The sequence below is a fragment of the Macaca nemestrina genome, chromosome Y (genome assembly GCF_043159975.1).
Source record: "Macaca nemestrina isolate mMacNem1 chromosome Y, mMacNem.hap1, whole genome shotgun sequence".
Classification (NCBI taxonomy): Eukaryota; Metazoa; Chordata; class Mammalia; order Primates; family Cercopithecidae; genus Macaca; species Macaca nemestrina.
Genome location: NC_092146.1, coordinates 7,180,521 through 7,194,361, shown reverse-complemented (window position 1 = coordinate 7,194,361; position 13,841 = coordinate 7,180,521). Strand labels below are relative to the sequence as shown.

Here is a 13,841-nt window from a genome sequence, read left to right as displayed (position 1 = left end):
TGTATCCATATAAGTGCTATTACATAGTCATATGCTGTATAACAGTTTCAGTTTAACAAAGGAGCAATACTGTACTTTCACTATATCTTTTCTGTTTAAAGGCATAGATACTTAAACCATTGTGTTATATGGCCTACAATATTCAGTACAATAATGTCGCACTAATTTGTAACCGAGGAGCAATAGTTATATACTATATAGCGTAGGTATGTAGTGGATTGTTTCTTCTTGGTTTGTGTGAGTATACTCTATGATGTTCACATAAGGACAAAATTGCCTAGGGACATATTTTTCAGATGTCCTTTTGTTAAGAGATGTGTAGCTGAGCATGATAGTACTTAAAAGTCTTTCTTACAGATACTTTGTTTATAGTTTTTAAAATAGAAGTAAGTTAAAATTACTGAAGATTGAAACTATAAGTAATTAGAAGAGAATCACCTGTAGCATCCATTGGTGACATTGGTCTTTTTCTAATTCCCTTTTTGAAACAACCCAAAAAAACTGTGGTATTTTGAAGCCACAGACAAGTCCTTTTGTCAGTATAAAGCATGGTATTGAGTAATATCCATGAACTAACTTTTGAACAGAAGAACTGAAGTTTTATGATATAATATCTCTCTACAGGCTTTTCTGCAAGTCATACCTCCCTCTTTCTCTCCACTAACACCCAAATGTTCCACTGTCATGGGTTTGTCATAATAAAAAAAAGAGTGTAGTGTTTGATTACATATGTATGTATTTTTACAAAGGGTATTAATTTTCAAGCTTTGTTAATGTTTTGTGTTCTCTGATTTTTTTCTGTCAGTATTGTGTTACGAAAATTCATTTATATTGTTGCTCATAGCTTTAAGTTATCTGTTTTCTCACTATTATGTAATATTGCATGCTGGGATTGCATCTCATTTATCTTTCTTTCTGTTGGATTGCTTCTGGTGTTTAGCTATTATAGTGTATGAGCATTATTTTACAGGTCTCCTAAAGCAACAATTTCTAGGTTCTATGTTTAGAAGTGGAATGGAAAGATACTCTGAATTGTTTTACAAAAGAATTCTGATAGGTTACACTGAAACTAATGGGGGAACTAGTCATCCATATATTTAACAAAGCACTTCATACTGTTACCTAATTTTGTGGGTATGATATGTTCCCACGTAGCACTACATTGTATTTCATTGATACTAAGGCCAAACGCTTTCCAATAGCTTATTCCAATTGCAAGCCTTTAAGAGCATCAGTTTATACCGTCTGCTAAATTATTGGAGGTGCCATTTATACTTATCTAAAACATATATGTGTATATAGACATTTGAGTAGATGCAGAATGTGTGTATTAACCCCTATCATAATGAGCTTGTACTGCTATTAATTTTTTAACTTTTATAAAACAAATAAATACCTTGGTATCTCTATCCTGCCGGTTGGTCCCATTCCTGCTAGTTTCCTTTGGCTCTAAGATTTAGTTTATCTTTCTGTATACATAGACTTTAAATGTTTAACTTGTAAATAATGCACAATTTTTTTAATCCAGTGAGTTTTTATTTTTTAATTAATTTTCATTTATTATGACTGATGATTACATCCATTTTTTGCTATCTTGTTTTGAACTTAGTTTCTGCTGCCTTTTCTGTTTTCTTTTTTTTTTTTTTTTGCCTCTTATTCCATTTTAGCCACTTCTAAGTTTAGCAACTTGTATATGCTAGTTTTAATACTTTATTTTAAAGATAAGCTAACATTTAATTTTTTTACTTCTCTCAAGTATTATTAGACTATATAACTGTTACTCTTCTGTTCAGTTCTATTCTGACCCATGAAATTTTTGTGCGTGTTTTTAAAGCTTTTTCATCAACAAAATGCTTATTATTTTTGTTTTCATACTGACTACAGATTTATCCACACTTGGTTTTTTCTTTTGATTATTTGCCATTCTTGCAACCATTTTTCTTCATTTCTGAAGTAAATTCTTTAGAAATTTCTTAAACAGGCTGGGCGCAGTGGCTCACGCCTGTAATCTCAGCACTTTGGGAGGCCAAGGCAGGTGGATCATGAGGTCAGGAGATTGAGACCATCTTGGCTAACACGGTGAAACCCCGTCTCTATTAAAAATACACAAAATTAGCCGGGCATCATGGCGGGCGCCTCTAGTCCCAGCTACTCGGGAGGCTGAGGTGGAAGAATGGCATTAACCTGGGAGGTGGAGCTTACAGTGAGCTGAGATTGCACCGCTGCATTCCAGCCTGGGTGACACAGGGAATCTCTGCCCAGAAAAAAAAAAAAAAAAAAAAAAAAAAAAAAAAAAAAAAAAAAAAAAAATTCTTAAACAGAGGCATTTGTAAATTTTTCTTTGAGTTGTTAAATATGTGTTTTACCTTTATTCTTATAAAGGTATTTCTCTGTATATATACGAATGTGGTTTGAGAATTGTCTTTTATCAGTACATTAAAAATCTGTTTTGGCTTTTGAGAAGTCAATTCTGAATCTTACATTAGTTTGTAGTAGTGTATTCTGTTTTTTTCTGTTTGACTGCTATAATATCTCTTTGTTTTAGTGTATTGCAGGTTTTCTTGATGTATGAAATGTGACCTTTTTACTTAATATTTCTGGGAATACATAGGAATTCTCAAACTTGAGAATTCAGCTTTTACCAGTTCTGAAAAATTCTTGGTCATCAACTTTTGCAGCCTATAATTTCTTTATCCCATTAGCTGGAACTTTATTAGTCCAGTCTCTTCTGTATGTTTACCCACCTGTCTTTCAATTTTTTTTTATTCTTTTGCTGCTATTGTTTTTTAAGTAACTTACTTAAAAGAACTTAAAAATGCACCAGTTTTTAAAATACCTAATCTATTAAACCACTTAGTTTATAATTTTTAATGTTACATTTTTATCTTTAGAATTTCTGATTATTTTTCAGACTTTCCTAGTTAATATTGAAAACCTTTTTTTTCATATTTCTTTTATCCTCTTATTAAATTAAACTGATTTTACCTTCAGCACCTAGTTATTATAGCATATTCTGAGAACTAATGACAGCTTGTTTTCTCAACAAATTTTTACTCATTTTACAACTCCCCTTCCATATTTAATGGCTTTGATTTAATTAGTGTTTTTTGTTGTTGTTTTTATTTTTTGATGAGCTTGTGTTTCTTTGAACCATATATATGGGATTTTTTTCAGAAACCTAGATTTTAATGTCCAGCTACAGAATAGACTTTCTGTTAAATGTCAAGGATTCTCCTAAGACTGTATAAAAAATTTTTAGCTTTGCATTTTCAAGTAAAAATGAATACTTGTGTTTTCAAGTAAATATGAATTCTTGTGTGGATGGCTGACAGGTAAGAACTCTTAGGAGTATCTTTCCTTTTCTTCTTGTGGACGCAGTACCAAGATAGGGAAAGTATTTAATATCTATTTCTTCAGGATGTTTTCCACCTCCTTCAGTTTTACAGCTCAAAGGATAATAGAACTGTCACAGTTTTATGTTAAAGACCCTAATATGACCTTTTTTGGAAGCTCCAAATTTTGTCTTTTATGGTTGACCCAGATTGTCATCAGTTTCAGAACTTTTATTTGTACATGTTATTTCTTAGTTTTATCCTCTGAGGATTTTCCTTATTTTCTAAGCAGCTAAACCAACACATTTAAAAAATGCGTTTTCTTATCTAGCATGTTGAGGTACTTTGTGATTCCTCAATATCTAACCACAATGTAGTTGAAAAGTGAAGTTGTATGTATTAAACTTGTAATTCAGAAGTTTTTGAAGCTGTATTGTTTTATAATACTGCAGATAAGTATAATCATATAATTTTCTTAGCTTATATATTTAGCTTTTTTTTTTGGATTTTTTTCCAAATATATTCCTGGGTCATGTTAATTATTTCAAATAATAAACATATTGAACTTATGATGCTTTTATTAAGAGAAATATAATGGGGCCTTTTATTTGACCAGAAACTCTCCTATTATTCTGTAGTTTATTTACGTTTTAATTATACTTTTAAGTTCTGGGTACATGTGCAGAACGTGCAGGCTTGTTACATAGGTATACACGTGCCATGGTGGTTTCCTGCACCTGTAAATCCATGATCTACCTACCTTAAGTGTTTTCACTGTTGCTCTCCTTCCCCTAGTCCCCCAGCCCTGACAGGCCCCAGTGTGTGATGTTCCTTGCCCTGTGTTCATGTGTTCTCATTGTTTAACTCCCACTTAGGAGTGAGAACATGTGGTATTTGGCCTTCTGTTCTTGTGTTAGTTTGTGGAGAATGCTGTTTCCGGCTTCATCCATGTCCCTGCAAAGTTCATGGACTCATCCTTTTTTATGACTGCATAGTATTCTATGGTGTGTATGTGCCACATTGTTTTAATCCGGTCTATCATTGATGGGCATTTGGGTTCATTCCAAGTCTTTGCTGTTGTGAACAGTGCTGCATTAAACATGCGTTTGCATGTGTCTTTATAATAGAATGATTTATAATCCTTTGGGTATACACCCAGTAATGGGATTGCTGGATTAAATGGTATTTCTAGTTCTAGATCCTTGAGGAATTGCCATACTGTCTTCCACAATAGTCGAACTAATTTATACTCTCACCAACAGTGTAAAAGCGATCTGGTTTCTCTACATCCTGTCCTGCGTCTGTTTTCTTTGACTGTAATGATTGCCATTCTAACTGGCATGAGATGGTATCTCATTATGGTTTTGATTTGCATTTCTCTAATGACCAGTGATGATGAACTTTCTAAAAATATATTTGTTGGCTGCATAAATGTCTGCTTTTCAGAAGTGTCTGTTCATAACTTTTGGTCACTTTTTGATGGGGTTATTTTGTCTTGTAAATTTGTTTAAGTTCTTTGTAGATTCTGTATATTAGCCCTTAGTCACATGGACAGATTGCAAACATTTTCTCCCATTCTGTAGCTTGCCTTTTCACTCTAATGATAGTTTCTTTTGCTGTGCAGAAGCTCTTTAGTTTAATTAGATCCCATGTATCAGTTTTGGCTTTTGTTGCCATTGCTTTGGTGTTTTAGTCCTGAAGTCTTTGTCCTTGCCTGTCTCCTAAATGGTATTGTCTAGGTTTTCTTCTAGGGTTTTTATGGTTTTAAGTCTCATGTTTAAGTCTTTAGTCCATCTTGAGTTAATTTTTGTATAAGGTGTAAGGAAGGGATCCAGTTTTAGCTTTTTGCGTATGGCTAGCCAGTTTTCCCAGCACCATTTATTAAATAGGGAATCCTTTCTCCATTGCTTGTTTGTGTCAGGTGTATTAAAGATCAGATGGTTGTAGATGGGTGGTGTTATTTCTGAGGCCTCTGTTCTGTTCAGTTGGTCTGTATATCTGTTTTGGTACCAGTACCATGCTATTTATCTTACTGTAGCCTGGTAGTATAGTTTGAAGTCAGGTAGCGTGATGCCTCAAACTTCATTCCTTTTGCTTAGGATTGTCTCTTTGCTACGTGGGCTCTTTTTTGGTTCCATATGAAACTGAAAGTAGTTTTTTCCAGTTTGGTGAAGAAAGTCAGTGGTAGCTTGATGGGTATAGCATTGAATCTGTAAGTTACTTCGGGTGGTATGGCCATTTTCACGATATTGATTCTTCCCGTTCATCAGCATGGAATGTTTTTCCATTTGTGTCCTCTCTGATTTCCTTGAGCAGTGGTTTGTAGTCCTCCTTGAGTCGGTACTTCACATCCCTTGTAAGTTGGAATCCTAGGTATTTTATTCTCTTTGTAGCAATTGTGAATGGGAGTTCACTCATGATTTGGCTCTCTGTTTGTCTGTTATTGGTGTATAGGGATGCTTGTGATTTTTTTCACTTTGATTTCGTATCCTGATAAAGTTGCTTATCAGCTTAAGGAAATTTTGGGCTGAGACGATGGAGTTTTCTAAATCTACAACCATGGCATCTGCAAACAGAGACAGTTTGACTTCCTGTTTTCCTAATTGAATACCCTTTATTTCTTTCTCTTGCCTGACTCCCCTGGCCAGAACTTTCAATACTATGTTGAATAAGAGTAGTGAGAGAGGGCATCCTTGTCTTGTGCTGGTTTTCAAAGGGAATGCTTCCAGTTTTTGCCCATTCAGTATGACATTGACTGTGGGTTTGTTATATTAGCTGTTATTGTTTTGAGATATGTTCCATCAGTACGTAGTTAATTGAGAGTTTTAGCATGACGGGGTGTTGAATTTTGTTGCAGGCCTTTTCTGAATCTATTGCGATAATCATGTGGTTTTTGTCATTGGTTCTGCTTATGTGATGGATTGTGTTTATTGGTTTGGTTATGTTGAACCAGCTGTGTATCCCAGGGATGAAGCTGACTTGACCATGGTGGATAAGCTTTTAAGTTCAAGGGTACAAGTGTAGTTTTATTACACAGGTAAACTTGTATCATGGGGATTTGTTGTACAGATTATCACTCAGGTATTAAGTCTGGAACCCATTAGTTATTTTTCCTGATCTGTCCCTCTCCCTACCTCCCAACCTCCAAAAATCCCAGCGTCTGTTGTTCCCCTCTATGTCTACGTATTCTCTCATCATCTAGCTCTTACTCGTAAGAGAGAACATAAAGTATTTGGTTTTCTGTTCCTGTGTTAGCTTGCTAAGGACGATGGCCTCCAGCTCTATCCATGTCTTAGCAAAGGACATGATCTTTTTATATGCACATTGGCCACTTGTATATATTCTTAAGAGGAGTGTCTGCTGATGTCCTTTGCCCATTTTTAATGGGGTGGTTTGTTTTTTGTTAGTTGATTTGTATAAATTTGCTATAGATTGTGAATATTTGGCTTTTGTCAGATGTATAGCAAATATCTTCTTCATTCTGTAGGTTGTTTATTCTGTTGACAGTTTCTTTTGCTGTGGGAAGCTGTTTCACTTAATTAGGTCCCACTTACCTATTTTTGTTGCATTTACTTTTGGGGGCTTAGCCAGAAATTCTTTGCCAAGGACACTGTCGAAAAGACTATTTCCCTAGGATTACTCTAGTTTGAGGTTTTACATTTAAATAAATCTTTGGTTCATTCCACATTCATTTCTTTTGAGACACAATTTCTCTGTCACACATGCTGGTGTGCAGTCATGACTCACCTCACTGTAGCCTAGATCTTCTGGGCTTAAACAACCCTCACACTTAAGCCTTCCTAGTAGCTGGGAGCTACCACAAAAAAAAAAAAAAAATTGTAAGAATAGAAATTTTTACAAAGTTACTATTTTTTATATTAATAGCTATTACACTTGCCTAATATTTTTAAAAAATTTTTGTAGAGACAAGAGTCTCACTGTGTTGACCAGGCTGATCTCAAACTTCTGGGCTCTAGCTGTTCTCCTACCTTGGCCTCCCACAGTGTTGGGATTACAGGTGTAAGCCTGGCCTTGAGTTAATTTTTGCACATGGTGAAGTGTAGGTGTCCAGCTTCAGTCTTCAGCATATAGCTAGTCAGTTACTCCATCACCATTTATTGAATAGGAAGCTATTTCCCATTGTTTGTTTTTGTTGGCCTTGTCAAATAACAGATGGTAGTACGTGTCTGGCTTTATTTCTGAGTTTTCTATTCTGTTCCATTTGTTTTTTGTTGGTCTTTGTTACAGTACCATGCTGTTTTAGTTACTATCGCTTCAGATTATAGTTCAAAATTTGGATAGTGTGATGTCTATATCTTTGTCTTTTGGCTTAGGTTTGCTTTGGCTAGTTGGGGCTCTTTTTTTAGTTCCAAATAAATTTTAGAATTTCTTTCAAGTTCTGTGAAGAATGATGTTGGTAGTTTGATAGAAATAGCATTGAATCTGTAAATTGCTTTGAGTGGTATGGCCATTTTAATGATACTGGTTCTTTCAATATATGGGTGTGGAATGGTTTTCCATTTACTTGTGTTATCTCTGATCTTTTTTAGCAATGTTTTCTGGATTTCCTTGTAGAAGTTTTTCACCTACTTGGTTAGCTGTATTTCAAGATATTTCCTTTTCTTTATCTTCTGCTCATTTTTAATTAGTTTTTTTTTTTCTTCCTGTTGTATTTGTGCAGTTTCTTACTTTTTGGATCTTGACCTTTTATTGGACCCACAGTTTGCAAATATATTCTTCCATTCTGTAGGTCGTCTCTTTATTCTGTTGATGTTTCCTTCATTGTGCAGAAGCTTTTTAGCTTAATGTAATACCATTTGTCTGTTTTTACTTTAGTTGCTTATGCTTTTGAGGTCTTAATCCAGAAAATTCTTGCCAAGATCAATGTCATGGAGCTTTCCTCTTATGTCTTCTTTTAGTAGTTTTCATACTTTTGGATTTTACATTTAAGTTTTTACTTCCTTTGGGGGTTGATTTTTGTACATGGTGAAAGACGGGTAACGTTTCATCCTTCTCTGCATGTGGATATCCAGGTTTTCCAACAATAGATGCTGAAGAGACTGCCCTTTCCTCTGTGTTCTTGGTGTCTTTGTGGAACTTCTTTCGACTAAAAATGCAGAGATTTATTTCTGAGCTAATTTTCCTTGTATCTGTGTGTTTTGTTTTTATTGATAGTACTAAGCCCTTTTAGTTACCGTAGCTTTGTGATATAAAATTAGTGTGAGTACTCTCAGCTTTTTTGTTTATTGTTTTGTTTCACATATTGCTTTGGATATTTTGAGTCTTTGGGATTCCATATCACTTGCTTTTTCTAAAATTTCTGTTAAGGATGCTGTTGTTGTTTTTTGACGGGGATTAAATTGAATTTCTAGATCAGTTTGGATATTATGGACATTTTAGCAATATTAATTCTTCTAGTCTGTGAGGACAAGGTAGCTTAAAATTTATTTGTGTCTTCTTCGGTTTCCTTCATCATTATTTGTATAGTTTTCACTGTAGTGATTTTTTTACCTCCTAGCAAATTTATTGCTAGGGATTTTTTTTTCAGCTGTTAGAAACAGAGTTTTTATTTTATTTTTCTTTCAGATAATTTTCTACTAATGTATAGAAACACAACTGATTTTTATATTGATTTTGTATCCTGCAAATTTACTGAATTTGTTAGTTCTAACAGCGTTTTTATGGAGGCCTTAGCATCCTCTTAAAAAGAAGTGTTTTCTTTAAGACTTTCTTATAAATCTTCAAACAGGGATAACATTACTTTTTCTTTTCCAATTTGAATGCTTTTTAAATTTCTTTTCCTGCCTCAGTGCTCTGGCTAGGATCTCCGGCACTTTGTTAGTTGATAGTGGCAAAACAGGGCATTGTATCTGAGTTTACAACATGGACCTCTTAAATGACCAAGCGTACCAGTAGGCAGCATGCTCTAAGACGCAGTTGTCTTCTTATGTATGTTTTGCTCAGTTTGCCTTTCCTCACCCTATCCTACTCCCTACTCACTCTGGCAAATCTCTGACCCAACAGGAATATGCGACCAGTGGTTGGAACCTGAATGTGATGCCGGTGCTAGATCAGTCTGTTCTCTGTCACATCAATGCAGACATCTCAGGCATGAAGGTGCCCTGGCTGTACGTGGGCATGGTTTTCTCAGCATTTTGTTGGCATATTGAGGATCACTGGAGTTACTCTATTAACTATCTACACTGGTGAGCATGACCCCAAAGGCTGGCATGGATATCAAGACTGCCTTCATATGCAAGGATGTGTATAGACTTGATATGTTTTCTCTCTGCCTGAGCAGGGGTGAACCAAAGACCTGGTATGGTGTACCCTCCCTGGCAGCAGAGCATTTGGAAGAGGTGATGAAGAGGCTGACACCTGAGCTGTTTGATAGCCAGCCTGACCTCCTACACCAGCTTGTCACTCTCATGAATCCCAACACTTTGATGTCCCATGGTGTGCCAGTGAGTAACAAGGATCAAAACAATTTTAATTTTATTCCCTGGGGTGAGAAGGGAATGAGAAAGAACTTAGTTTTGGAAGAAATAAAACCGTATCTATTTTGCTGTGGAGATTAGGCTTAGCATCACACCTCTTTGCCTCCCCTTGCTGACATCAAGTTGCAGATCGCTACCATTAGCTGGGACACCTAAGAGAACAATTAAAAGAGAGATTAGATAATTACTTAGCAGAATGGAAATTAAAACTTGGATCTTGGCCTTTTTATCTGCCTTCTAATCTAGGATTGGTATTCTCTTAATTTTTCTGAATATAATTCTTTGTTTTTTTTTTTGTTTTTTTTTTTTTTTTGAGACGGAGTCTCGCTCTGTCGCCCAGGCTGGAGTGCAGTGGCGCGATCTCGGCTCACTGCAAGCTCCGCCTCCTGGGTTTACGCCATTCTCCTGCCTCAGCCTCCTGAGTAGCTGGGACTACAGGTGCCCGCCACCGCGCCTGGCTAATTTTTTGTATTTTTAGTAGAGACGTGGTTTCACCGTGGTCTCGATCTCCTGACCTTGTGGTCCGCCCTCCTCGGCCTCCCGAAGTGCTGGGATTACAGGCATGAGCCACCGCGCCCGGCCAATTTTTCTGAATATAATTCTTATTTTGCAAAACCCGCGTGAGGATGAGGGACTGGTTTCAGAGTTTTGGGTGTTTCTAGGATTGAATTATATCAGCTCCTTTTGCTAAAATATAAGTAAGCAATGTGTATGTGGTACACGGACTGGGTCACTGTCTTGTAACATGCTGTGCCTTTTCTCCTTTGAAATTCTGTAAGCTTTGAGTTAACCACTTTATAAGCTTTTATAACTTTTGTGGCCATCTTCCTCCGTTTTCTCATCTGAACAAAATACACTTTGTGTCTCCAGAAGCCCTCTTCCTTTCCTGACATTTTATACATTTTATGAATTATAACTTGTACCTTTTTTTTTCTAGTATTCCTCTTGTCTGACAAGAAAAAGATATTGATGATAATGAGCTCATCAAGCAATCTAATTACACGATTTGTGTTGCTTTCTGATTCTAGTTCCGAACTATATTTTTTGTCTCTCATGTGCTATATATGTAATACTGACTTTTATATATATTTTTTTATGGGTGCCTTTCCTAGGCGTATTGCTTTCTTTATAAAGCTCTGAATTACTCGGTAATATCCTTTCATGTCAGCCTGAAGGAGTCCTTCTGTATTCCCTGTAGGCGTGTCTTTTGGAGACATATTTCCACAATTTTTAATTCTCTTAATTTATTTATTTTTCCCATTATGTGACTTTAAACATGTTATCCAACTGGCCTCTGGCCTCCATTACTTCTTATGAGAAATCTGTTGATAATTCTGTTAAGCATCCATTATATGTGAAGAATCATGTCTGTCATGCTGCTTTCAAACTCCATCTTGGTGTCTTACCTTTTGATGGTTCGACTATATTGTGTCTTCTAGAGTTTATCTAGTTGGAGTGCCCTGAGCTTCTTGGTGGTAGACTTTCAGGGCTTTCCACAAATTTGGAAATTGTTTAACCATTTTTGTTTCAACTGTTAGACCTTTTTCTTTTTCTCTTCTTATGAAACTCCCATTCTGCATATATGGGTGCACTTGGTAGGATCTGATTAATATTCTTCTCTTTTTGCCCCCTGCTGATTTGATTATTTCAGTTGACATGTCTTACAGTTTTCTGATTCTTTCTTTTGCCTGCTCAAAGCTCCTGTTGAAAACATCTTGTGAGTTTTTCACTTTTTCTATGGGACTGGGAGCTTCAGAGTTTTGACTTGTTTCATTTTTGTAATTTTAATGCCTTTCTTGGAACTCTTATTTGGAGGGATATTATTCTTCTGATACCCGTTAGTCCTTTGTGCATTGCTTCTTAAGCCATTTAAGCCTGTTTAAGAGAGTTGATAGACTTTAGTAAGTACGTAAGCCTGGGCTGTCTCAGAGCTTTTTTCTTTTAACAGAAGGGCTATACTTTCTGGTTTCTTTGTATGCCTCCTGTGTTTTAAACTGAACACTTTTGGTATTGCTTCAACTCTGAAAATCATGCTATCCCCTTGTCTTCTCAAAAAATTTTTTGTTGTTGTTACTTTTATGTACAATAGTAGTTGTTTGATTACTGAATTTTCTGAACTAGTATTTTTGGGGCATATGTTTTAAAGGTGAAATTCACATAATACAAAGCAAACCATCTTAAATTGAACAATTTGGTCTCATTTAGTACATTCACAGTGTTCTTCATCCACCATGTCTATTAAATTCTAAAATATTTTTATTATTCCAGAAAAGTCTCAAAACAATTATGTTATTTCTCATTCACCCATGTTTCTCTCCTTGGACCACAATTTTACTTTCTGTTTCTATGAATTTATTCTGCATATTTCCTATAAATTGAATCATACAACATGTGATCTCTTGTATCAGATTTCTCAAAGTTCATCTGTGCTATGGCATGTGTCAGAGTTTCATTCCTTTTCCATGGCTGAGTAATACTGCATTGTATGAACAGACGACATTGTACTTATCCATGCATCTGTTAAAGTACGTTTGTGTTGTTTCCACCACTTAGCTATTGTGCATATTTCTGCTGTGAACATTTGTGTGCAAATATTTGTTCAGGTTATTTCTTTCAGAGTTTTGGGTGTATACTGATAAGTGGTATTGGACAGTCATATGGTAGTTCTCTGTTTTAATTTTTTGAGGAACTTAGTTACTGTTTTCCATAGCAGTTTCATAGCCATTTTGCATTCTTACCAGCCATGCACAAGGGTTCCAATATGTCTGCATTCCTGCCAACTGTGTTATTTTCCGCCTCTTTTTGTATGGCAAGAAGTAGTATCTTTTGTGGCAAGAAATAGTATCTTGTGGTTTTGATTTGCATTTTCCTAACAACTAAACATGGTGAGCAACTCTTTGTATACTTGAGTAATCTTTTAATTTTATATTCTTTTTCTGCTTTCTATTAGCCTGGTGTTCATCTACCAACCTAACAAACCCTTTCTTAAGCCAAAATAATAATGATAATAACTAATAATAATATTAACCACCCAGTCTTTGCAGATTGTGTCTGATTGGGGAAACTTCTTCAAGGCTGTTTTAAAAACTGTTTTAGACTCCACCTTCTGCTTAGGAAGAGCATGAAAGTCAGACAGAGGTGAGCTTAGAGTCTTAGATCTTTTCTGAGCATGCATCTTGCCCTGGTCGTTAACATGGCTATTAATATGGTTAATATTGAGTTAGTTCTCAAATACTATGTGGAAGCTTTTCTCGAGTCCCTTTTTCCCCAAATATCTCATTCTCTAGGATTTTCCTCCCAGGCAGTTAAAATTATGTGTTGTTTTTCTAGTCTCTCTCTCTCTGTCTCTGTATCTCCTCCCTACCATCATCACCCCCATTTTAAAGCCAGAGGTGGATATGGCTAATATCTTTGCTTTTTTATACTTGCAAAAAACACAGCCTGAGAAGTCTTCTCTCTTCTTAGCGAACTGTCAGGCAGGTGAAAGAAATTCAGGCCCTTGAGGTAGTCCTCCACCAGACAGGTCAAAACACACCACTTTAGTTTTTTGGGAAAAAGGTTCACATCATGGTTCCTGGCACCAGCCAGCTGCACCAGAATCTCAGGTTGCTTTCCCAAGGTAGTTGCTGAGATAGGAGTTGGGGCAAGTGTGTATGAAGGCAAGTTACTACATTACAGCGCTCTTGTACCGAATTTTAGAAGCTTGTAAAAATTAAGTGTTCTCCTGATTTGGGTTTTTTGTTTGTTTGTTAGTTTTTGTTTTGTTTTATTTTATTTTATTTTATTTTATTTTATTACACTGCTCTGAAAATTTCAGCACTAGATCATTGTTTGGGTAGAGGGAAAAAGTTGTGGAGTTTCTAATTCCATCATTTTTGGTGACTGAACTCCATGACTTTAAAAATTTACATTTCTTTGATTATAGAAGCAAAGAATTTTTTTACTTGTTTGTGGAACCCTCTATATTTGTTTCCTGAATTACACATTTTTTGAGTACTTTTCTCTGAATACC

The 13,841-nt window shown here is 35.7% G+C and overlaps 1 protein-coding gene across 3 annotated transcripts in view; it reads left to right on the top strand.

Moving 5' to 3' along the window:
* The window catches only part of LOC139360999 (lysine demethylase 5D), a 45,740-nt gene that overhangs the window by 13,967 nt on the left and 17,932 nt on the right, over nucleotides 1-13,841 (top strand). For all 3 annotated transcript variants that reach the window (XM_071089503.1, XM_071089502.1, XM_071089505.1), the window contains exons 12-13: nucleotides 9,357-9,538; nucleotides 9,634-9,796. In XM_071089503.1, the coding sequence (XP_070945604.1) occupies nucleotides 9,357-9,538; nucleotides 9,634-9,796 (345 nt within the window). The remainder of the gene's footprint in view (nucleotides 1-9,356; nucleotides 9,539-9,633; nucleotides 9,797-13,841) is intronic.